The 24,202-nt window shown below is 39.6% G+C and overlaps 1 protein-coding gene across 2 annotated transcripts in view; it reads left to right on the top strand.

Annotated features, from left to right (window-relative positions):
• TMEM116 (transmembrane protein 116) overlaps positions 1 to 24,202 on the top strand; it is an 85,331-nt gene that overhangs the window by 55,794 nt on the left and 5,335 nt on the right. The window contains exons 5-11 of one of the 2 annotated variants that reach the window (XM_039254649.1): positions 3,372 to 3,476; positions 15,050 to 15,099; positions 16,253 to 16,336; positions 17,029 to 17,164; positions 19,136 to 19,280; positions 19,875 to 19,948; positions 20,712 to 21,125. In XM_039254649.1, coding sequence (XP_039110580.1) covers positions 3,372 to 3,476; positions 15,050 to 15,099; positions 16,253 to 16,336; positions 17,029 to 17,164; positions 19,136 to 19,280; positions 19,875 to 19,948; positions 20,712 to 20,918 — 801 coding nt within the window. In that variant the 3' untranslated portion in view covers positions 20,919 to 21,125. Of the gene's footprint in view, positions 1 to 3,371; positions 3,477 to 15,049; positions 15,100 to 16,252; positions 16,337 to 17,028; positions 17,165 to 19,135; positions 19,281 to 19,874; positions 19,949 to 20,711; positions 21,126 to 24,202 lie in introns of those variants that run through there. The other variant, XM_039254725.1, reaches the window with a different exon arrangement.

Genomic DNA, 24,202 nt, shown 5'->3' with positions numbered 1-24,202 from the left:
ACAGAGGCTGCTTTCTTTTTGTCAACTTTGGAAACAAGGTGAAGAACAGTCTACAAGCAAGTTTGAGGCAGGGGTTTGCTAAAACAAAGCTCAAGCAGTTGAACATGGTCACCTCTTAAAGAGAATTTGGGGGAACTTGGCCAGAAGACCAAATTCTGTTTCTAATAACAGATACAGAGGTGAACTGGCTTCTCCTAAGCAGCAGTGCTGTGGGGGTGGGGGGGTTGGGAGGGTGGGACTGGCTGGCCCAGATCTGTGCTTACCTGTGTTGTGCTCCCAAGCAAACCCTGATGCTACTGCTCCAGGGGAGACTTTTTCTTCCTTTTTTTCTTTTGAAATTTTTTACGGTTTATTATTTATTTTTGAGAGAGAGAGCAAGCAAGGAAGGGGCAAAGAGAGAGGGGGACACAGAATCTGAAACAGGCTCCAGGCTCTGAGCTGTCAGCACAGAACTTGATGTGGCGCTTGAATTCACAAGCCGTTGGATCATGACCTGAGCCGAAGTCAGATGCTTAACTGACTGAGCCACCCAAGCACCTGGAGACTTTTTCTTTTTAGAGATTCAGTGTTCAGGGAGGTCTTTGTGTGAATGAGAATAGCACAGATTCCACATGGATATTTTAAGGCATGGAGGCAGAGTATTTTTCAACACAACAAAGCAGAGTCCATGTGTTAAATGGTCCGTCTCCAGTTTGTCCTAGTTCCTCACCATGCATTTGTAGACAGGACCACAGACCTTTGCAATGTCATTATAATCATATCTAACATACATCCTAACTTATGATTCATATTCTGTGCTTGGAAATAGTCCCTCTGTTTAACAATAATACCTACACATAGAACAATCTACCATTACAACTTACATGGTCACAAAACATTAATGATTTTCTGTAGACCAAGCAAATATTTTTGACTGCAATTATTGTGCATCAAGTTCACAGCCAGAATCCCTAATATAAAAATTTTTCACAATATAAATAATAATTTAAAATACACATATACAAAAACACACACATATTTCTTATAGAATTGTGTTTGGGGAAACTCCATTTGTTGAGTGCCACTGAGGGCATACTTTGCTAAACTGCTGTTCCAGGTATTTTTGTTTGGAAAATTTATCACAATAGGTCACAGCTGTGAAAAGAAAGCTTTACTGTGGCAACTTAAGGTCTTTCAGGTTGTATAAAATGGATCTGCAGAAATGTTTAAGTATTCTTAGTATTCAAAGTTGGAGCTGAAATGTAATATCAAACCAGCGGCAAAAAGTATACAGCAGCCATCCCTTCAGGTCAGACCTGGTACCCAGATATGCAAGAAAGCTTCAGGACACCTAGCTTGTTGGTCTTTTCCCATATTCTTGAATAATTTGATCATATGTGGAGCCAGGCGGAGGGCCAGGCACACTGACACTTCAGGGAACCAGGGCTCAGCAGTGCTGCTGGGGTCTCCATGGGCCAATTAAATGTCGCCCACCACTGAGGGGCCAGGACCAGGAGCTGACTGGGTGCAGCAGTGGCCTAACCTGAGGCTCCTCAGTGGAGCTTATAAGCCAACCATGATTTATAATATTTTATTAGATGTTAGACATTGCAGATCTTACATTGTTTTTTTAAAAAAAAATTTTAATGTTATATTTATTTCTGAGAGAGAGAGAGAAAGAGAGCGACAGTGTGAGCAGGGAGGGTCAGAGAGAGAGGGAAATAGGTTCCAGGCTCTGAGCTTGCTGTCAGCACAGAGCCCGACACAGGGCTCATACCCACGAACTGTGAGATCATGACCTGAGCCGAAGTCGGATGCTCAACTGACTGAGCCACCCACGCACCCCCTACATTGTTGATTATTAGGTTTATACATATATATATGTTCTTTAAATTTGGTTTTGTTCTTGAATGTAGCTAACTTGGAATCTGTGGGATCCTTTCAAGGATTATTTTTCTAAGGCTTGCTTTAAACTTTCATTAGGGCAATCTTTTATGTACAACTAATTGGTCCCATTAGTAAGGCAATACTCTTCCTTTTTTTTTTTTTTAAGTTTATTCAGAGGGAAAGTGAAAGCGGGGGAAGGTCAGAGATAAAAGGAGAGAGACAGTCCCAAGCAGGCTCTCCATAGCCCAGTGCAGGGCTCTAACTCACGAATCGTGAGATCATGACTTGAGCTGAAATCAAGAGTCAGACACTTGCTGACTGAGCCACCCAGGTGCCCCAGGAAACACTCTTCTTATGATTCTACCTTATTCTATAGTGCTTTCATTTCCTGCTATGTCTTAGGAAGTCTTTCTACTCTGGCTGATAGAAACATAAACTTACTCTTTTGGAGACTGTTCCACCTATTTCTCTCTGGTGGGTTTTTTGTTTTTGTTTTTGTTTTTAGTAGGCTCCACACCCAGCACAGAGCCCAATGCAGGGCTTGAACTTACAACCCTGAGATCCTGACCTGAGCCGAGATCAAGAGTCAGATACTTAACAGACTGAGCCACCCAGGCAGACTGCTCTCTTGTGGTTTTGTTCCTGGTATTCATGGTTTTTGGATCAATACTTAATCTTCACTACTTAATCAAGGACTTGAGGGTACCTCTGCAAAATTACAGAGCACTGTATCTCTTTGTGGCTACCTCTTCTCTGATAACCTGCTTCATGTACTGTAGCTGTGTAGGCCTCTCCAACTCTGAACTGTCTTCTCACTCACCAAGACAGACCATACATTTGAATTACCCATCATTGCACTTGTTCCCCTCCCCTCCCCTTGCTAGTGAGCACTTGTTTGCTTTTCTTCTTTCAGGGATTACTCTTCTGTACTGATTGTTACCCAGTGTTTGAAAACCAAGTGTTTCATATATTTTTCCCAATTTTTAGTTTTCAAGGCTTAAGGGCAAATTCTGTTATTTCGTCAAAGATGAAAGCAGAAATTTTTACTCTTAGATTTTGTCCTGGTGATTCCTTACTATCTTGTCAGTTCTTTGATGCTTTTAAGGATTTAAAAACTCTTTTATTCAAACATGTTTAAAGTTTTTAATGGGAAATTTGGTTCATTGTTACTAGAAATAGAAATCATTATGGTTTTCCAATTAAAGAATAAAAATGGAAAAAATATTCTGGGGTATCTTTATAAAAGTGGAACAGTTGGGTGAGAGGGCATGGATAATGCTGTGGTTCCTCTGAACCGTCAAAAGGATAAAATAAGGAATCTGGGATACATATGAGGCAGACCTGCATAGAATGCCCAGACATGGTCCAATTTGCATGTTATGGATATTAGATGGTAAGTTATTAGTAGAGCATTAAGGTAGGATTCTTATAGTAGAAAATAATGTAATAAATTGAAAGAAGTCAGAGTGGGACAGTTATGATGAATTGTTTTGATTTCCACCTAGATATTCCACATTTCCTCATTTCTTTACACCGTCAATTACATCTGGTATCTGTACAAAGAGCTGAGAGCAAGACACAACCAGAGTGGACAGAGCACATTTCCACTGGTAAGTTTTATTCAGAGCTAACAGTTAAGAACAGTATGATAAAATAAACCCATATATCCTTGATAAAACAGTGTAAGCAATCTGCACTGGTTAGGTGAATTCATGGAGGTTAATAAAAGAAAAATTGTGTTCTCACAGAGTTTCCATTCTGTTCACAAGGTTTTTTTCTTCTCTCTTGCTACCAAAAAGTAAAAAGCTTTTGATTATAGGAAACATTATTTACAGTACTGTCATTAGTGTCTCGTTCCATCAAGTAAGGGAAATCCTTCTTGGCTCCATGATCATTGTTGCTAGAGTAGAGAATAAGATCTTAGGTAGAGTCAGGGAAAGTGCTTAGTTTGCTACCATGAGATTTGAGCTACAGGTATTGGAAAGGGAGAGTTCTGCTTGGCTGTATTGCTTCAGTGTGTGTGGATAACAGGGGCGCCTGGGTGGCTCAGTCAGTTGAACTTCTGACTTTGGCTCAGTATGTGTGGATAACAAATATAGTTTGCAGAAGGGCAGAGGAGTTCAGCGTGTGGCCATCAGAAAACAAGGTAGATCCAGGGAATAGTTGTTTTTCTTTCTTTGGTTTAAAGAGAGTTTGAGGCACTGTCTACTACTACACTTACAAAAGAGAGAACTCTAAGTCAGTGCATCTGGATTGTGTGTGTGTGTGTGTGTGTGTGCGTGTGTGTATGCATATTTTTACATATCACATAATTTATTATTTCAAGTGTATAATTCAATGGCTTTTAAAGTAGACTTACCAGCTTATATAATAATCATCATAAATTAGTTCTAGAATATCTTCTTCACCCCAGTCAAATTCTTCATGACCGTTTACTGTTAATTTTCTACCCACCCCCTGTGCTAGACAACAGCAAATATACTTTCTGACACAATAGATTTTTCTTTTTCTGGACATTTCATATAGGTAGAATCATCCAGTGTGTAGTCTCTTGTGTCTGATTTATTTCATGTAGCATACTTTGGAAGTTTATCCATCATAGCATGTATAAGTAATTCATGCTTTTTTAGTGTTGAATAGTATTCCATTGTAAGGTACACTCAGTTTCTGATTCTATCAGTATATCACGAAGTGATCTTAGAAGACATTTTTATGATGTTAGCCATTTTCATTTTTTCTTCTTTTTTTTTGGGAAAGAGCAGGGGAACGACAGAAGGAGAGGGAGAGAATCTTAAGCAGGCTCCATGATGTGAGGCTCAGTCTCACAACTGTGAAATAACTTGAGCCAAAATCAAGAGACAGACACTTAACTGAATGAACCACCCAGGTGCCCCAGCCATTTTCATTTCTTTGGCTGTCATTATATATATATTTTTTTTCTTAAATAGTTTATTGTCCAGTTGGTTTCCATATAACACACATTGCTCATCCCAAAAAGTGCCCTTCTCCATGTCCATCACCCCCCTTCCCTTCTACCCCACCGTCATCAGTTCTCAGTTTGTTCTCAGCATTCAAGAGTCTCTCATGGTTTGCCTTCCTCCTTCTCCCCAACTGTTTTTCCCCTTCTCCCCCATGGTACTCCATTAAGTTTCTCCTAATCCTCCTATACGTGCAAACATATGGTATTTGTCCTTCTCTGCCTGACTTATTTCGCTCAGCATAACACCCTCAAGGTCCATCCACGTTGCTACACATGGCCAGATTTCATTCTTTCTCATTGCCATGTAGTACTCCATGATATAGATAAACCACATCTTCTTGATCCATTCATCCGTTGATAGACACTTCAGCTCTTTCCATGTTTTGGCTATTGTTGAGAGTGCTGCTATGAACATTGGGGTACATGTGCCCCTATGCATCAGCACTCCTGTATCCCTTGGGTAAATTCCCAGCAGTGCTATTGCTGGTTCATAGGGTAGTTCTATTGTTAATTTTTTGAGGAACCTCCACACTGTTTTCCAGAGGGGCTGCACCAGTTTACATTCCCACCAACAGTGTAGGAGGGTGCCCATTTCTCCACATCCTCGCCAGCATCTAGAGTTCTCTGATTTGCTCATTTTAGCCACTCTGACTGGCGTGAGGTGGTATCTCAGTGTGGTTTTGATTTGTATTTCCCTGATGAGGAGGGATGCTGAGCATCGTTTCATGTGTCTGTTGGCCATCTGGATGTCCTCTTTGGAGAAGTGTCTGTTCATGTCTTCTGCCCGTTTCTTCACTGGATTGTTTGTTTTTTTGTTGTGGATTTTGGTGAGTTCCTTATAGATTTTGGATACTAGCCCTTTATCTGATATGTCATTTGCAACTATCTTTTCCCATTCCATCAGTTGCCTATTAGTTTTATTGATTGTTTCCTTTGCCATGCAGAACCTTTTTATTTTGATTAGGTCCCAATAGTTCATTTTTGCTCTTGATTCCCTTACCTTTGGGGATATTTCAAGTTAAGAAATTGCTGCGGTTGAGGTCAAGGAAGTTGTTTCCAGCTTTCTCCTCTAGGGTTTTAATGGTTTCCTGTCTCACATTCAGGTCCTTCATCCATTTTGAGTTAATTTTTGTGTATGGTGTGAGAAAATGATCTAGTTTCATTCTTTTGCATGTTGCTGTCCAGTTCTCCCAGCACCGTCTGTTAAAGAGACTGTCTTTTTTTCCATTGGATACTCTTTCTTGCTTTGTCAAAGATTAGTTGGCCATACATTTGTGGGTCCAATTCTGAGTTCTTTGTTCTATTCCATTGGTCTATGTGTCTGTTTTTGTGCCAATACCATACTGTCTTGATGATGACAGCTTTGTAGTAGAGGCTAAAGTCTGGGATTGTGATGCCTCCCTTTTGGTTTTCTTCTTCAATATTACTTTGGCTATTTGGGGTCTTTTGTGGTTCCATACAAATTTCAGGATAGTTTGTTCCAGATTTGAAAGAATGCTGGTGCAATTTTGATTGGGATTGCATTGAAGGTGTAGATTGCTTTGGGTAGTAATGACATTTTAACAATATTTATTGTTCCGATCCATGAGCATGGAATGTTTTTCCATTTCTTTGTGTCTTCTTCAATTTCCTTCTTAAGTTTTCTATAGTTTTCATAATACAGAAATTCTATATCCTTGGTTAGGTTAATTCCTAGGTATTTTATGGGTTTTTTTTGTGCAGTTGTGAATGGGATCAGTTTCTTGATTTCTCTTTCTGTTGCTTCGTTATTGGTGTATAAAAATGCAACTGATTTCTGTATGTTGATTTTGTACCCTGCAACTTTGCTGAATTCTTGGATCAGTTCGAATAGGCTTCTGGTGGAGTCTGTCGGGTTTCCTATGTAGAGTATCATGTCGTCTGCAAATAGAGAAAGTTTGACTTCTTCTTTGCCAGTTCTGATGCCTTTTATTTCCTTTTGTTGTCTGCTGGCTGATGCTAGGACTTCCAGCACTATATTAAATAACAGTGGTGAGAGTGGACATCCCTGTCATGTTCCTGATCTCAGGGGGAAAGCTCTCAGTTTTTTCCCGTTGAGGATGATGTTAGCTGAGGGCTTCTCATTGATGGTTTTTATGATGTTTAAGTAAGTTCCTTCTATCCCGACTTTCTTGAGGGTCTTTATTAAGAAGGGATGCTGTATTTTGTCAAATGCTTTTTTCTGCATCTATCGACAGGATCATATGGTTTTTATTTTTTCTTTTGTTAATGTGGTGTATTACATTGATTGATTTGTGAATTTTGAACCAAGCCTGTAACCCAGGAATGAATCCCACTTGATCATGGTGGATAATTCTTTTCATATGCTGTTGAATTTGATTTGCAAGTATCTTATTGGGGATATTTGCATCCGTATTCATCAATAGGACTGTAGTTCTCTTTTTTTGCTGGGTCTCTGTCTGGCTTGCGAATCAAAGTGATGCTGGCTTTGTAGAATGAGTCCGGAAATTTTCCTTCTATTTCTCTTTTTTGGAATAGCTTGAGAAGAATGGGTATTAACTCTGTTTTAGATGTCTGGTAGAATTCCCCAGGGAAGCCATCTGGCCCAAGGCTCTTATTTGTTGGGAGATTTTTGATAACTGATTCGATTTCTTCACTAGTTATGGGTCTGTTCAGATTTTCTATCTCTTCCTGTGTGAATTTTGGTAGTGAGTGTGTGTTTAGGAATTTGTCCATTTCTTCTAAGTTGTCCAATTTGTTGGCGTATAATTTTTCATAGTATTCCCTGATAATTGCTTGTGTTTCCGAGGGGTTGGTTGTAATAAGTCCATTTTCATTCATGATTTTGTCTATTTGCATGCTCTCTGTTTTCTTTTGAGAAGCCTGGCTAGAGGTTTGTCAATTTTGTTTATTTTTTTAAAAAACCAACTCTTGGTTTCATTGATCTGTTCAACTGTTTTTTTTGGGGGGGGGGGATTCTGTATTGTTTATTTCTGCGCTAATTTTTTATTATTTCTCTTCTCCTACTGGGTTTGGGGTGCTCCTGTTGCTCTCCCTCTAGTTCCTTTAGGTGCGCTGTTAGATTTTGTGCTTGCGCTTTTTCTAATTTCTTGAAATAGGCCTGGAGTTCAATGTACTTTCCTCTTAGGACTGCCTTTGCCACATCCTTTAGAGTGTGAATTGTATTTTCATTTTCATTTGTTTCCATATATTTTTAAATTTCTTCTCTAATTGCCTGATTGGCCCATTCGTTCTTTAGTAGAATGTTCTGTAACCTCCATGTTTTTGGAGGTTTTCCAGACTTCTTCCTGTGATTGATTTCAAGTTTCATAGCATTGTGATCTGAAAGTGTGCATGGTATGATCTCAATTCTTTTATAATTATTGAGGGCTGCTTTATGTCCCAGTATATGATCTATCTTGGAGAATGTGGCATGTACACTTGAGAAGAAAGTGAATTCCATGGCCTTAGGATGTAGAGTTCTAAATGTATCTGTCAAATCCATCCGGTCCAATGTGTCATTCAAGTCCATTGTTTCTTTAGTGATTTTCTGTCTAGGTGATCTATCCATTGCTGTAAGTGGAGTATTAAAGTCCCCTGCTATTAGCATATTCTTTTTCATAAGATTGTTTCTGTTTGTGATTGTTTTATGTATTTGGGTGCTCCCATATTCGGTGCGTAGACATTTATGATTGTTAACTCTTCCTGATGAATAGACTCTGTAAGTGTTATATAATGTCCTTCTTCATCCCTTGTTACTGTCTTTAAAGTCCAGTTTGTCTGTTATAAGTATAGTTACTCCAGCTTTCTTTTGACTTCCAGTAGCATGATATATATTGCTCCATCCCCTTACTTTCAATCTGAAGGTGTCCTCAGGTCTAAAATGAGTTTCTTGTAGATAGCAAATAGATGGATTTTGTTTTTTTAATCCATTCTTCTACCCTATGTCTTTTGATTGGAGCATTTAGTCCATTTACATTCAGTGTTATTATTGGATAATATGAATTTAGAGTCGTTGTGTTTTTTGTAGGATTCCTGCTTGTGGTGGTGTCTCTGGTACCTTGTGTTCCTTGCAACATTTCCCTCATAAAGTTCCCCTCAGGATTTCTTGTAGGGCTGGTTTAGTGGTGACGAATTGTTTCAATTTTTGTTTATTTGGGAAGACTTTTATCTCTCCTTCTTTTCTGAATGACAGGCTTGCTGGATAGAAGATTCTTGGCTGCATATTTTTTCTGTTCATCACCTTGAAGATTTCCTGCCATTCCTTTCTGGCCTGCCACATTTCAGTAGATAGGTCTGTAACTACTCTGATAGGTCTCCCTTTGTATGTTAGGGCTCTTTTATCCCTAGCTGCTTTCAGAATTCTCTCTTTGTCCTTATATTTAGCCAGTTTCACTGTAATATATCATGCAGAAGATTAATTCAAGTTACGTCTGAGGGGTGTTCTCTGTGCCTCTTGGATTTCAGTGTCTGTTTCCTTCCCCAGATTGGGGAAGTTCTCAGCTATAATTTGTTCAAGGACTCCTTCAGCGCCTTTCCCTCTCTCTTCCTCTTCTGGAATTCCTATGATACAGATATTGTTCAGTTTGACTGTATTGCTCAGCTCTCGAACTCTCCTTCCGTGTTCCTGGATCAGTTTATCTCTCTTTTCTTCAGCTTCTTCTTCTATAATTGTGTCTTCTAATTCACCTGTTCTCCTTTCTGCCTCTTCGATCCTTGCATTGGATGCCTCCATTTTATTATGCATCTCATTTATAGCACTTTTTAATTCATCACAACTATTTTTAAGCTCCATAGTCTTTGTAGCAATAGTTTCTCTGATGTCTTCCATGCTTTTTTCAAGCCCAGTGTTTAATTTTATGACTATTGTTCTAAACTCTTTGTTCAGTTATGTGGCTTATATCTGTTTTGAGCAGTTCTTTAGCTGTCATTTCTTCCTGGAATTTCTTTAGAGGAGAGTTCTTCCATTTTGTCATTTTGGCTAGCTTTCTGTCTCTTGTTAGTTTTAAAAGCTTGTTATGCACTCTGCACCTGCGAGTACTGCTGTATTAAAGAAGGCTCTTTGACTATCTAGGGCCTGTCCATTCAGAAAGTGTTCTTTGTTTTTTTTGTTGTTGTTGTTGTTGTTTTTAAATGTTTTATTTATTTCTAGGAGAGAGAGAGAGAGACAGCGTGAGCAGGGGAGGGTCAGAGTGAGAGGGAGTCACAGACTGAAACAGGCTCCAGGCTCCGAGCTGGCAGTCAGCACAGAGCCCGACGCGGGGCTCGAACCCACGAACCGCGAGATCATGACCTAAGCGAAAGTCGGACGCTTAACCGACTAAGCCACCCAGGCGCCCCCAGAAAGTGTTCTTTGGATGGTGTCTCTTGGTCTCTCTCATTGAGACTTTGGTTATTTTATTTCCCTACTTGTAGTGGTATTTGGGACTCTCCACCCTGTGTACTTTGGCTTCTTTCTTGAGATAGCCCTGAAAAAGAAAACAGACACACACATGGAACAAAGGCACACAAATGCACAGACAAATCCAACAAACATGCAAACGGAAAGAGAAAAAGAATAAGAGGGAAAAAAAGAAAAAGAAGGGGAAAAAAGAGGAAGGAGGAGAAACAAATAATAAAAATAAAAATAAAATTAAAAAAAAAGAAAAGAAAAAAGAAAAAACCAAAAAGACAAAGGACAGTCTAAAAGCATAAAACCAGAATTCCCAGCTACAAATAAAGAGCAGGGTGTATGCAGTGCTGATGGAAGAGCATATGCAAAGACAGAAATGACAAGACAGGGAGGAAGTGAAATTGGACGATGACCTGACAGAGAGACTAAGAAGCTTAATTCAGAGAGAAAAAGAGGAGAATATGGTAAGAGGCAAGGAGAAAGAAACGAAGATAATGTTACTCAGAGAAACTATATAGTCTGATTATTCCAGAGAGAGAGATAGAAAGGTAGCAGTGGAGGTATAGCATATACAACTAGAGAATGGATTAAATGTGACTGTTTAAGCAAACCAGTGACCAGAGTGCCCAGTCCAGCAGAGGGGAGGGATACGAATGAGACAAGGGAAAATATATCTGAATAGAAAGTATTGATCTAGAATTAATCACGGCAGTACAGCCATGTTGGTTTTGCCCCGGGCTCCAGTAAAAAAAAAAAAAAAAAAAAAGCAGCTCTCTAGTGAGGATGGCTGTGGTTTAGTGTAGACAGGACTTAGCCTCCACTGCTCCTGTGGGCCACTCCCTGAGGTCCTGCCTTGGTGGTTGTGGGGAGGAAAATAGCGGTGCCTCAGTCCTTTCTCAAACCAAGCATTGCAACTCACTGTTTTGGGTCCGATCTCCCTGTGTCATGCGCCCCATTGATACCACCCGAAATAAACCCGCAGGCTAGTCCCTCCAAGCAGTTTCAAGCCTGTCGCCTCCCCACTGGGCATCAAGCCGAGCTAGAAGAGTGGCCGAGCGGCTTCAGGTGCGCCGCTTCCTCTCAGGTTCGAGCTGGCAAGCAGAGGAGCAGTTTCTCCTGGCGTTGCCTAGGACCGGGGTGTCCAGCTCAAGGTCAGCTGCACAGCTAGAAACTGGATCACTCTGTGTCCCAAGCCAAGGTTTTTCTCTTCTCCAGGGACAGGGACAGTTCCTTGAGGAGTTTCAGCTGCTTTTTCTTTTCCCCTCGACTCACCCTGGCTCCCCGCAAAGGGGGCTCCCTTCCCTCCCTCTGTGTCTCCGGGTCCCAGCCAGTTTTTATCTTCCCCAGTTCCCACACACACTATTAGGTTGTTTTCTCAGTGGACTCTATTTTTCCTCCCAAACTTCTGGATTCTGTAAAGGTTCCTTTGGCTTCAGGCCTTCTCCGTTTGAGGGATGTGGTCAAGTGAAATGTACAGAGCTCCCTACTTCTTTGCCATCTTTTAATCTTACTAAATATTCCAGTTTTCTTATTCCTACAGTGTCCATTCTGCTATGTTTTTTTTTTTTTTGTAAGATTTTATTTTTTGGTAATCTCTACACCCAGCATGGAGCTTGAACCTACAACCCCGAGGTTAAAAGTCTCACACTCCACCGACAAGCCAGCTGGGTGCCCCTGTTGTTGTTTTTTTGAAGGGGAATTTTTGTTTAAGAGCATCATGGAGTAATTGAATCTGGAAAACCTCCCCACATACCTTTCTCTAGATCCTACAGATCAGTTGTAGACTAAATGAAAGATGGTATACTGTCATTCACATGATGAAACTCAATAAAAATTTGTTGAATGGGTAAATGGTACTATAGTATTATCAAAAGAGATTTGAGTGTGCATCAGGAGATCTGTCTTCTAGATGCAGTTCTGTCATTTATCTCCTTTCTGATTTTGAGCATATCATCTCCTTTTCTTGGGCCTGTTTTTCATAAAATGAAGTGTTGGTCTAGATCTTTAATGTCCCATACAGCTCCAAAATGCTGTGATACTCTAAATTCTCATCTGACTGGGTTCTAAAGAAGATATGCTTCTTGCATTTTCTAGTCTTGTCCTAAGATATACATTGTTGGAGAAGATTGAGAGCAGCAGAATGCTTTGAAAACTTTTTTTTTCTGGAAGGAGAATGGACAGTGAGGATCATTGAAAACTTACTGTGAAGAGGTCTCCTTAGCATCTTGAACAAGTTATTATAGTCTATCCAAGCCCTGTTTAATAGAACTTTCTGCAGTGATCAAAATATTTTATACACTGTCCAGTTTAGTAGCCACTAACCATGTGGCTGGTGTGATTGAGGGACTGAATTATTTAGTTTAATTTTAATTTTAACCATATGTGGTTAGTGGCTACCATATTGTGTAACACAATACTATATTCTGGTGTTTATTGTCTCTTGTTTACATCTAGAAAGTCAACACTTATAATTACTCTTCTATACGTTAAACTTACAGTTTCTCAGCTCCCTACAATTCAGTAATGGCCATGAATATATATCCTTTTATATGTTTGTCTGCATAATCCTAGAATCCTAGAGCTGGAAGATACTACAAAAAACAAAACAAAACAATTCATTTCTCACCCTCAAGTATATGAATGTCTAAAAAGTTCTGCAGGGGTGCCTGGGTGGGTCAGTTGGTTAAGCATCTGACTTCAGCTCAGGTCATGATCTCGTGGTTTTTGGGTTCGAGCCCCATGTCGGGCTCTGTGCTGACAGCTCAGAGCCTGGAACGTGCTTCAGATTCTGGGTCTCCCTCTCTCTCTGCCTCTCCCCCACCCATGCTCTGTTTGTCTCTGTCTCAAAAATAAATAAACATAAAAAATTTTAAAAATAAAAAATAGGGGCACCTGGGTGGCTTAGTCGGTTAAGTGTCCGACTTTCGCTTGGGTCATGATCTCGCGGTTCGTGGGTTCAGGCCCCGCGTCAGGCTCTGTGCTGACTGCCAGCTCAGAGCCTGGAGCCTGTTTTGGTCTGTGACTCCCTCTCTCTCTGACCCTCCCCTGCTCACGCTGTCTCTCTCTCTTAGAAATAAATAAAAAAAAAAACATTAAAAAAATAAATAAAAAATAAAATAAAAAGTTCTACAGACTTATATGGGTAGTATTTCAGGTTTCTGTTCATTCACTCACAAGCTAAGAGACCGGAATTTGGGAGAAGTTATTTGGCTAAAGAGTAATTCTCTAAAAAAGTTACCATGAAGAGACCAGAAGCCAAGAATGGGAACAAGGAGAGAGATTTTTCTGTGACTTGGGTTCCTGTCAGGAGAAGAAATTAATCTTTGAAGGAAAGGGAGGGAGAGACATAAGATTAGTTCTCATAAATAGCATTCTACCATTTTCTGTGCATAGAAATGCACATATTGTACTTTATAATTCATGCCATGACACCAGTTCCAAGACAAACCCTAACCCCAAATTTTAACCCCACTGCCTTTTATTCTGTCATCATAGCTTTATATCAGGAGCTTTGAAAATGTTTTTTTCATTTTGAGTTCTCTTTTAAATACCCTAGCAAAACTTGTGCCCTCAACTGTTATCAGTAAGGTTTTTTATAAATGTATATTTATTTATTTTGAGAGAGAGAGTGTGTGAACAGGGGAGGGGCAGAGAGGGAGGGAAAGAGAGATTCTTAAGCAACTTCAGCACTGTCAGCACAGAGCCCTCTGGGGTTCAGTCTCACAAACCATGAGATCATGACCTAAGCCGAAATCAAGAATCAGATAATTAACCTTCATAAGATGGAGCCCTAAGCTGAAATCAAGAGTTGGATTGGATGCTCAACTGACTGAGCCATCCAGGTATATCAGTAAGTTTTTTTTTTTTAATCAGAGATTCATTGACAGCAAGATAAGAACAGGAATTCAATAAATACAGGTTAGTCTGATGGACAGAAGATAGACTAAAAAGAGAAGAGACACTGGTGGGAGAGGTCACCAAAGACTAATTTTACTTATTTCCCATTTTACTTAAAGTCAGCATTGGCTGTCTTACTTGAAATCATTTGCTATTGCTGATCTTTAGTTTTTAGGGCACATCAATTACCCATATCTGATTACTGATTAATTACTCACTTAATGTTTATTGATCCCTAACAATGCCATTCTAGAATATAGTGTGATCTCTTTCCTCAGAACAGAAAAAAGCTTATTTTCTATACCGGTCTCACTTTAAGGTATTCTGTTCAAAGTCTAAACTTCTAGTGGGTAGATACCATTCTTCCTTTAAGTTATTTTTCAGTGTCTAACACATATGGCAGTTTTTTAAATGCTCTTTCTTTTAGAAGTCTAACAGGTGTTACATCTAAAGGGCTTATTTGAACCCCCTCTATTATGCTAAACGTGGCCTATTAAGTTTTCTGCTGGTGATCTTATACATAGATTTTTGCTCCACCCATAAGATCTGAAAAGTCCACACCTCTCTGGATCTAAAGAGAAGAGGATTGAACTATTATTAGAAGATAGAGGAGTACTGTGTGATTTCATATTTACCTTTCTTCTTCAGAGAATTTGTTGTGGTATCCAAGTCTTATATTAAGCTATTTCCCTCAGGCTCTCTTTGTGGCTACTGTTGTTGTACTTCTTAGAATATAGTAATACAGATACAATTCTCTTATTGCTAGTGCTAAAGAACTATGTATTTAATTGAATTTTATAGCAGCTGTTGCTTGACAGAACCAAGGTAGCTCTTGGGAATTTTTGCTCTATCAAGTGGTAAGTGATGACCTGATATTTAGTGTATTAATGACTGACAATATTCTAAGACTTTACTCACATTTATTGTTTTCACAGGTTGTAGATTATATTTGTCATGTTGGTCAAACAGCCATCATTTTGTCAAGGTAAGCCTTGACAGCCTTTCTGGCTGGGCATAGACTCTCATTATTCTGTGGTCCAGGTTGGAGCAAGTAGAAGGACAGTGCCCTTTATTTCTATTGAGTCTGTCACTCCTAGGTCTCCAAGCCTTACTGACTTGGAAGCAACAGATATATGATCATTGGTACCATATTCCCAGATAGAATAGGCAAACAGTTTGAAGTTACAGTTTTGGATTTTAGCCCAAGTTTTGTCATCAACTCTATGTGACCTTCAGCAAATATTTGCCTTTACATCTTTAGACTTCTAATTCCTTTTTATATAATAAAGAGTTGTAATAAAAGGCTGTCAAAATTTTATCCACCTTTATAACATTGGGTGAGAGTCTACAACTTTTAACCCCAGGAAGGGTCTGGATTTCACCTAAAACAGTGGTCATATCAGAACTAATGTTAGAATTTGTAACTTTTACATTTGGGTCTTTTCTTCTTACAGAGAGCTGGCTATAATTAGCTGGATAAATAATTGGTTATTTAATTAGGTTTTTTTTTTTAAATGTTTTATTTATTTCTAGGAGAGAGAGAGAGAAAGACAGCGTGAGCAGGGGAGGGTCAGGGAGAGAGGGAGTCACAGACTGAAACAGGCTCCAGGCTCTGAGCTGGCAGTCAGCACAGAGCCCGACGCGGGGCTCGAACCCACGAACCGCGAGATCATGACCTAAGCGAAAGTCGGACGCTTAACCGACTAAGCCACCCAGGCGTCCCAATAATTGGTTATTTAAATGTATGCTTTGGAAAAGCTCCCAGGAAGGGACTGATGAGAATGAAGTTTTTCCTGGTCGTCATAGAAAGTGAGCACAGAACTCCTTGTTAGATTTTTCCTTTCACTTTGATCCATACCCAGAGACTCTGACAATCTGTTAGATTTCATTAATTTAGGTATGAAATACATTCTCCACTCCACTTAGCCAGCAGTAGGACAAGTATTTGTAAGGCTTTTGAGGTATTTTTCTTGAAGAAATTTTATATACATACATATATGTACGTATGTGTATACATATATATACACATATATATTTGTGAAGAGTGGTGGGGTGATAGAAGAACAGAGTACTTTGCAAAGGGGAAAGGGAATAAAAATATCTGAATATTAAGGTGATAAGCTTCTTCCCCCTCCCAGCCTAATACCTCTGCTGTTGATGATACCTGTATTCTGTCTGGGCAATGTCAGTGAATGTTTCCGCAACTTCAGCCAGAACCACAGGTAAGCAAGGACTAAATCTATCATTTTCATAGTAGACTACATCTTTTCTTTTCCATATATAGAGATGGAAAAGACTTTCTATGTATATTCTGGCCAAATTGTTCGTATATTTTTGTTTTGTTTAAATTAAAAAAAATTTTTTTTTTAATTTCTGAGAGAGAGAGAGATGCAGCATTAGCAGGGGAGGGTCACAGAGAGAGGGAGACACAGAATCCGAAGCAGACTCCAGGCTCTGAGCTAGCTGTCAGCACAGAGCTGGACGTGGGGTTCAAACCCAGGAACCGTGAGATCTTAACCTGAGCTGAAGTTGGACATTGAACTGACTGAGCCACCCAGGCACCCCCCAAGTTGTTTGTTTTTGGAACAAGTCTCTATGGAACCTTAGTGTAGTCCGTCGAGCAAGGTGTAGTCAAGGCAAAAAATACTTAAGTAGAAATACAACACAAAGAGACTAGAAGATAATGTATCTGTGAGAAAGAATAAGGGGTTATAGGCAAGGGTTAGCAAAATGATAAGTAAAATCACATACTTACTAAATTTTGTTGCACCAAATGGGTATCTCTCTGTATCTTTAGAAGTACTCCTGGGCACTTGTGAGGATGAGTACTGGGTGTTATATGGAAACCAACTTGACAATAAACTATTAAAAAAAAAAAAAAAGAAGTACTCCTGTCCATTGATTCTCTTCCTAGGTGTATTCTGATGTACTCACCGCCATCAGCCATGGCTAAACTGCCTTCTGCCAACACATCAGTTTGTAACACACTTTATTTTTATGGGATCACCATTTTCCTGACCAGCTTTCTTCTCAGCCTCCTCGCCATTGTGGTATGGTGCTACCTGCCTTTGTGGAAAGAAAGGGGGGATTGGAAGGGATGCAGCAGTACTCCTAGGGACTGGGAAAAATGAGATGGAAAGGCATTTCCTAAAGTTCTAGATCTAAGAAGGTAGCTAAAAGATATTGACAGTTTAATTACTACAGTTTTTGGATTTCTCAAGATTAAATGATTAATGAGAAAAGAGCCTATATTAATTATGTGATAATTATGCTCACCCTAGAACTAATATATGTTCCTGTGGACCCTCATGGAAGACCAGACAAGAAAACTGATATGTGTCAAGCATATACTTTATACAGGAAAACACTCAAGAACATAGGAAATATGCTTTGATTTAATTTGATAATTTTCCAAATAACAAAGGAGTTTTCTTTTTCAATTATTTGTTGGCTGTAAATGCATTTATGCTATGTCTGGCTGGGGTTAAAGTGCTAAGTGGCTTAGGCAATTACTAAATACTCATTTGACATCATCAGAATGATGTACAATTAAAATAATTAGCCGTGGGACAATATGTTATTGACACGTAACTGCCTAGTATAAAATCAGTACACAAGTGAATATGCCTTTTTTATTTGCCATATCTACTTTTCAGTGTCATTTTTTCCTCTCTTCATATGGTAGTTCAAGGATTACAAACTATCTGCCTGCAGACCAAATTTATCCTACAGATACATTTTATTTTACTAGCACAGCTGGCACATGTGAACCAAATATAATTACAGAGAATTTCCTTTGACAATTTATTTATTTTTTTTAAATGTTTTATTTATTTCTAGGAGAGAGAGAGAGAGACAGCATGAGCAGGGGAGGGTCAGAGAGAGAGGGAGTCACAGACTGAAACAGGCTCCAGGCTCTGAGCTGGCAGTCAGCACAGAGCCCGACGCGGGACTCGAACCCACGAACCACGAGATCATGACCTAAGCGAAAGTCGGACGCTTAACCGACTAAGCCACCCAGGCGCCCCTCCTTTGACAATTTAAAAATAAGTTATGGGGATTGCTTAGTTCAAATAAGCAAATATGTAAAGAGGATGAAATGGTTGGTTTATATTAAGATGGTTTTGATAATCTACATTTAGAACTAATTGACAAGAGAATCAGGTATTCCAAAACCTGGCATCCTGGGGATTCTTTCTTCTTTAGAATAGTCCAAGCTTCATTTGGGCATTCAGAATCAGAACTGATTCTAGTAGATGAAAATATTCCCAAACAAGTAAAAGCCAGCCTTCTTTTGATATCAGTGTCTGTGGGGAAAGAAAACTACATGGCTAAACTTAATTAAATAATTGGCTTATTCACTTAGAGAGTGGGTCCGGATTATTAGGGAAAATTTTAGATTTGGTCAGATTTGTTAGCATGATTATTACGTAATTTACTCCCCACAGAAAGCACTTTTGAATTCTAAACTGATTTGTATTTGTTTCATGAACTTAACTTTATTCAGATAGCCCCCAATAGAAGGGGAAAACAGTATTTTCTGTCTAAGGACAATAAGAGGCTTCCTAAAAATTTTTTTTTCTTAGAGTTGAGATTTTAAGCCTAGCCACAGTGCTGAAGTATTTATTTTAAGGGTATTAAGTACAGAATGATTTCTAACACAGTCTCTAGCTAAGCGTTTTTAGAGGTTCTGGTTAGATCTTAGCTTTAACTTCCCATACATATATAGTGATTAGCCTCAGTCAGGGGGAAAAAAAGCCTGAGGATTGATATAATGTTTATATATTGAATGTGGTAAACACAGGTTTGGCTAATATCTTTCCATTTCCCAGCCAAACAAAAGTTCACTCTGAATATAATTTTCTCTCAGAAAAAGCCTGGTCTTACTTAGATGGTAAAGAGAATGAGTTTTCCTGAGGTCAGATCCTGAGAGAAGTGATCTCTCTACAAAGATAGGAGGCCACACCTGGGAAGTTTTACCCAGCCTCAGCAAACTACTCAATTGCTATACCCATGTTTAGGTCTTACTCATCCAAGCCCAGACCCTATATAAGAAGTTTGTGAAATCTGCTGGCTTTCTGGGGAGCAAACAGTGGGCAGTGGTTCACATAGTGGAGCAGCGAGTGCGCTTCTACCCAGTGGTCTTCTTTTGCTGCTGGGTTCCAGGTGGGTATCTTAATGGAAAGACCTGGGTAATGATGAGGGCAGCTGTTGGGTTCTGATCAAGCAGAGTGGTCTCACCAATAAGGATGACTGCAACTTGTAAAATTCCTGTCCAACTATAGAACTTGTGTTTGTCCCACTCATATTTCAAGTTTTCCTAACTTTCTTGTTTTTGTTCTTATGTTTTAGAAATTAGGGTAATTAGACATAAGATGCAATCTGATAAGAAAGAAAATGTCCTGACAGAGCTCAGAGATATTAACACCTGCCCTTCCTACTACACAAAGTGTAGTGAGCATCAGATTGGATAATGTCTATAAAAGAGGTTGGTAAATTCTGAAATGCCAAGAAGTGTAACTTAACTTCCTGTAGTGTGCCTTATCATCATTGCTATACTAATAACCTGCAAAGGTTAGTCAGTGAGGAATAGAAGTTGGTGACTGGAGGCCCAGTGGTTTATGTAACTGGTTAATCTCACTTCTAGTCTTCATTATGGCTATGGCTTTATTTCTCACAGTGCTTAGGCATGTGTCCTGGAGAATTTTATGCTTAGATATGGGGGGTTGTCAGCAAGATTCATACTTTGTGTTTTCACAGCCGTCGTTCTGATCATTGTAAAGTTGACTAAGCCACAGAACATGAAGCTTCACATGGTCCTCTGTGTTCTCCAGGTAACATCTTCCACATCTGTTTATACCCCCTCTTATTCTGTTCTCTTACACTGCCATTACTCAGTAAGCATAATTTTTTTTTGCCTTAGCGTATTTATTTCTACATTGCAAAAGAGAAAATGTATTCTTTATATTCAGTTATGAGGAGTGTGAAATTTTCCTCACAGATGAGGTAGATACTTTGGTGAAAGTGGTGTCATGCATTCCAGAGCATATGTATCTCTGGTCAACTTCATTTTATTGATATGTTTTTAAGGGATCGGTAACAAAAACACAAGATCAACTAGGTGATGTTTTGGTGAAACACTAATAATGACATGATTCTCTCTCATCCAGAGTGAATTGAATGGGATAAATTATCTATTCTAGGTAAATGGGGAGAGAGGAATGCAGAAATAGAATGATTCTCTCTTTTCCTCTTTTATCAGATTTAAGAAGGCTTTTGGGCTATCTGACTATACTGATAGTGCAGTTTTCTCAAACCTAACCTGGGAAATGGAGGTAATAAGAAAGGGCATTGAAACGAGTTCATTTTCCTTATGTATATGCCAAGAAGTCTGGCCATCTCTATCATCCATAATGAGATACAGTGTGAAGAATGAGCTTAGTAAGAGCTAGAAAAGTATTAAAAAACTGACACCAGATCTTGATGTTTGAAATAGAGGAAATATAACAATGCTTTATAAATAAGGGGAATGGGGACTATTCCCTGGATCTCTGAAAACCTGAAGGATGGGCTCCATCACCCCTTCATCTCCTCCAGGCTCTAACAGCATCATCCCAGGGTCTGCTCAACTGTGGAGTATATGGCTGGACACAGTACAAGTTCTACCAACTAAAGCAAGAGGCTCGGCGTGATGCAGACACCCAAACACCATTATTATGCTCACAGAAGAGATGCTATAGCAGGGGCCTAGATACCATGGAGTCTACCCTCGCTTTTGCTACCAGCCCTCCACTGTTCTTTTAACCTGTAATACTGGAACATCCAGGAACTGGAGTTATTCCACACTAATGGATTGGGAAGAGTGTTGGGGAACAACATCTCAAGTCTTTTCCAACCTTGCCTTGAACTGTGGAAGTGAAAGACGATGTAATGCATAGTTAGTTGATTTTCTCCTTGAATTGGCCAAGATCTCTCCATTATTCTCAGATTCACTTGTGATTCTTAAAGTCTTTGTTCAGAGAGGTGAAGCCACTGTCTTCTAAGAAATAGACTACTGTTACCTCAGTGAATATTAGATTTGTTTAAATCTCTTATAAATTCTAGGTTATTATTTATATGTGTCATTTCCAGGCTCTCTATTCTGTGATTGTGGGGGAAGTAGGGTAGCATACAACAACTTGCTCTCTCTAAGGCTGGACAAAGAACATTCTAGGTTTTTGTTCTTTGAACGTTTTTGAGACTCAGAAGCAAGGACAGTAACTACCAAAAAAGTGACCATGGGACCCTCAGACACATCCTACTCTTATTTGCTTAGTGCTCTTCCAAGTCTCAACAGTAGGGATCATCTGCTCTAGAAAATTAAGGCCAATTTTATGAAGTTACAGGGGTTAATAAGATTTAAGAGAAATCAGGATTAAAAGAAACTTTAGGTATCAAAAACTCTCAACTCTGTTTACAAGCAAAAGTCCAAAGATAGGTTTCATAGTGTTGGAACATAGAATTAGGTTGAACCATATGAACTTGCCATTTTTGTAGGTGAAGGCCTAATTTCAGTTTTATATGGTTTGACCTAACGTTAAGTGCTAAATGTATGTTTATAGGAAAAAAATGAATGAACCATTGAATGAGTGGCTAGTAAGAATCTGAACCATTTGAGAAAGAAAAGATTTCCAGCCTGCAGAGTCACATTCACAGTAGGAATGTGTAATCTGTTTCTTCTTTAACCACACAAGTGATGTTTGGTCTCTCCAGTTAAGTCATGAACAAGTCTGAGGCCAGGGTATCAGATACTATGATGCTCAAACAAAGAGGAAAGCCAGATGGACAAAGTAGCTGGAATGAGAATCAACTAAAACACCTGGAACTAATATTCAGATGTTTCTCACCTGATATATTCCTTTGGTTTGTCTAAGGAAAAATCCTTAAGATTGGAAAAAATTTACAGAGTAGATTACAGTGGGGGATTGACAAGATGCTCTGAAACATAAGTTCCAGAGATCATTCCAAAGGAACTCTCTACAGCAATGTTAGGGAGCTCAGTAACAGCTCAAACAAACAAACAAAAAAAGTCACCTCTTGAGGCCTCTCATTGCCCCAGAGCTCTGGAGACCTGATTTTTGGATAACACAGAACAGGAAGAATTGCTTTACCTAGGGAGCTGCTTTAACCTCTTTTAATTTAAAAATCAATAAGTATTTGACATTTGGAGAGACAGATGAAAAAAGAAAGATTCCTATTTCCATAGACCTTGAAGGACACCAGAACTACAGAGTCCAACTCTTTTTTTTTTTAATTTTAATTTTTTAAAATTTTTTTTTTTACTTTTATTTTTTACAAATAGTTTATTGTCAAATTAGTTTCCACATAACACCCAGTGCTCATCCCCACAAGTGCCCTCCTCCATGCCCATCTCCCCCCTCCCTCCCACACCCATCAGTCTTCAGTTTATTCTCAGCATTCAGGAGTCTCTCATGGTTTGCCTCTCCTCCTTTCCCCCACTATTTCCCCCCTTCTCCCCCATGGTCCTCCATTAAGTTCCTCCTAATCCTCCTATATGCGCAAACATATGGTATCTGTCCTTCTCTGCCTGACTTATTTCGCTCAGCATAACACCCTCAAGGTGTATCCATGTTGCTACACGTGGCCAGATTTTATTCTTTCTCATTGCCATGTAGTATTCCATGGTATACATAAACCATATCTTCTTGATCCATTCGTCCGTTGATGGACACTTAGGCTCTTTCCATGTTTTAGCTATTGTGGAGAGTGCTGCTATGAACATTGGGGTACATGTGCTCCTATGCCTCAGCATTTCTGTTTCCCTTGGGTAAATTCCTAGCAGTGCTATTGCTGGGTCATAGGGTAGTTCTAGTGTTAATTTTTTGAGGACCCCCCACACTGTTTTCCAGAGGGGCTGCACCCGTTTACATTCCCACCAACAGTGTAGGAGGGTGTGGCAGTTCTTAAAATTGTTGCAAATACCACTCCCATGACACTTGTCCAGGTTGTAGTCTTAATGGAGTATAGTGGTATCTTTTTTTAATGTTTGTTTATTTTTGAGAGACAGAGAGTGACAGAGCACAAACAGGGCAGGGTCAGAGAGAGAGGGAGACACAGGATCCGAGGCAGGCTCCAGGCTCTGAGCTGTCAGCACAGACCCCAGCGTGGGGCTTTAACCCATGAACTGCGAGATAATGACCTGAGCCAAAGTTGGATGCTTAACTGACTGAGCCACCCAGATGCCCCTCTAAGCAGGTTTGATTTGATCTACATTTTCTGTAGAACACTTTGGGTACCATCCTTCATCTCCCTCTCATTAATTCTGTCTGTGGCTTCAAAACACTCTGCACTCCAATACCACATGTCCTACATGGAGAACTGGGTGTTTGATGTTTTTCTGTTCAGTCAACAGCTTTTCACATTTTGCATCTTGGGCCTTGCACTTAACGAAGATCTTAACCATCCCTTTAGATTCACTGCCACAGTTTCCAAACCTGCCACTCTTGGTATTCATGTAATGCTACCAACTTTCTAGGCAACCTTTGTGCCCTTCCCAAAGATTTTAACACACTAATTTTCCATGCTTTAGTACCAGTCCTGCTAACAGTATCCTTTTTCTTTGCAAGGGATACCATCCTGCTGGTAGATCTCTGTCTGGCACCATCTGGAGGTGCCGTTACTGTGTTCTGGGAGGTCACACTCATCTACACTAAGGCAACAGTTTCTACCTTTAGAAATTTGCAGGTTTTATAGAAGAATCCAAGTGTGCAATCTGAGCCTTTCTTCAGCTGTCCTGAGGGTAGACAAGAGTGATCCTTTTAACAATCACTGCCACAATCACATTCTTTTCCTTTGTGTGTTGTCTTTTTTTTTTTTTAATGTTTTATTTATTTATTTCTAGGAGAGAGAGAGAGACAGCGTGAGCAGGGGAGGGTCAGAGAGAGATGGAGTCACAGACTGAAACAGGCTCCAGGCTCTGAGCTGGCAGTCAGCACAGAGCCCGATGCGGGGCCCGAACCCACGAAGTGCTAGATCATGACCTAAGCGAAAGTCGGACGCATAACCGACTAAGCCACCCAGGCGCCCTC

This window comes from Hyaena hyaena, unplaced genomic scaffold, assembly GCF_003009895.1.
Source record: "Hyaena hyaena isolate Hyena2069 unplaced genomic scaffold, ASM300989v1 scaffold_0, whole genome shotgun sequence".
NCBI classification, from domain to species: Eukaryota; Metazoa; Chordata; class Mammalia; order Carnivora; family Hyaenidae; genus Hyaena; species Hyaena hyaena.
The sequence above is the reverse complement of the archived record's forward strand: the minus strand, read 5'-3'. Positions and strand labels throughout refer to the sequence as shown.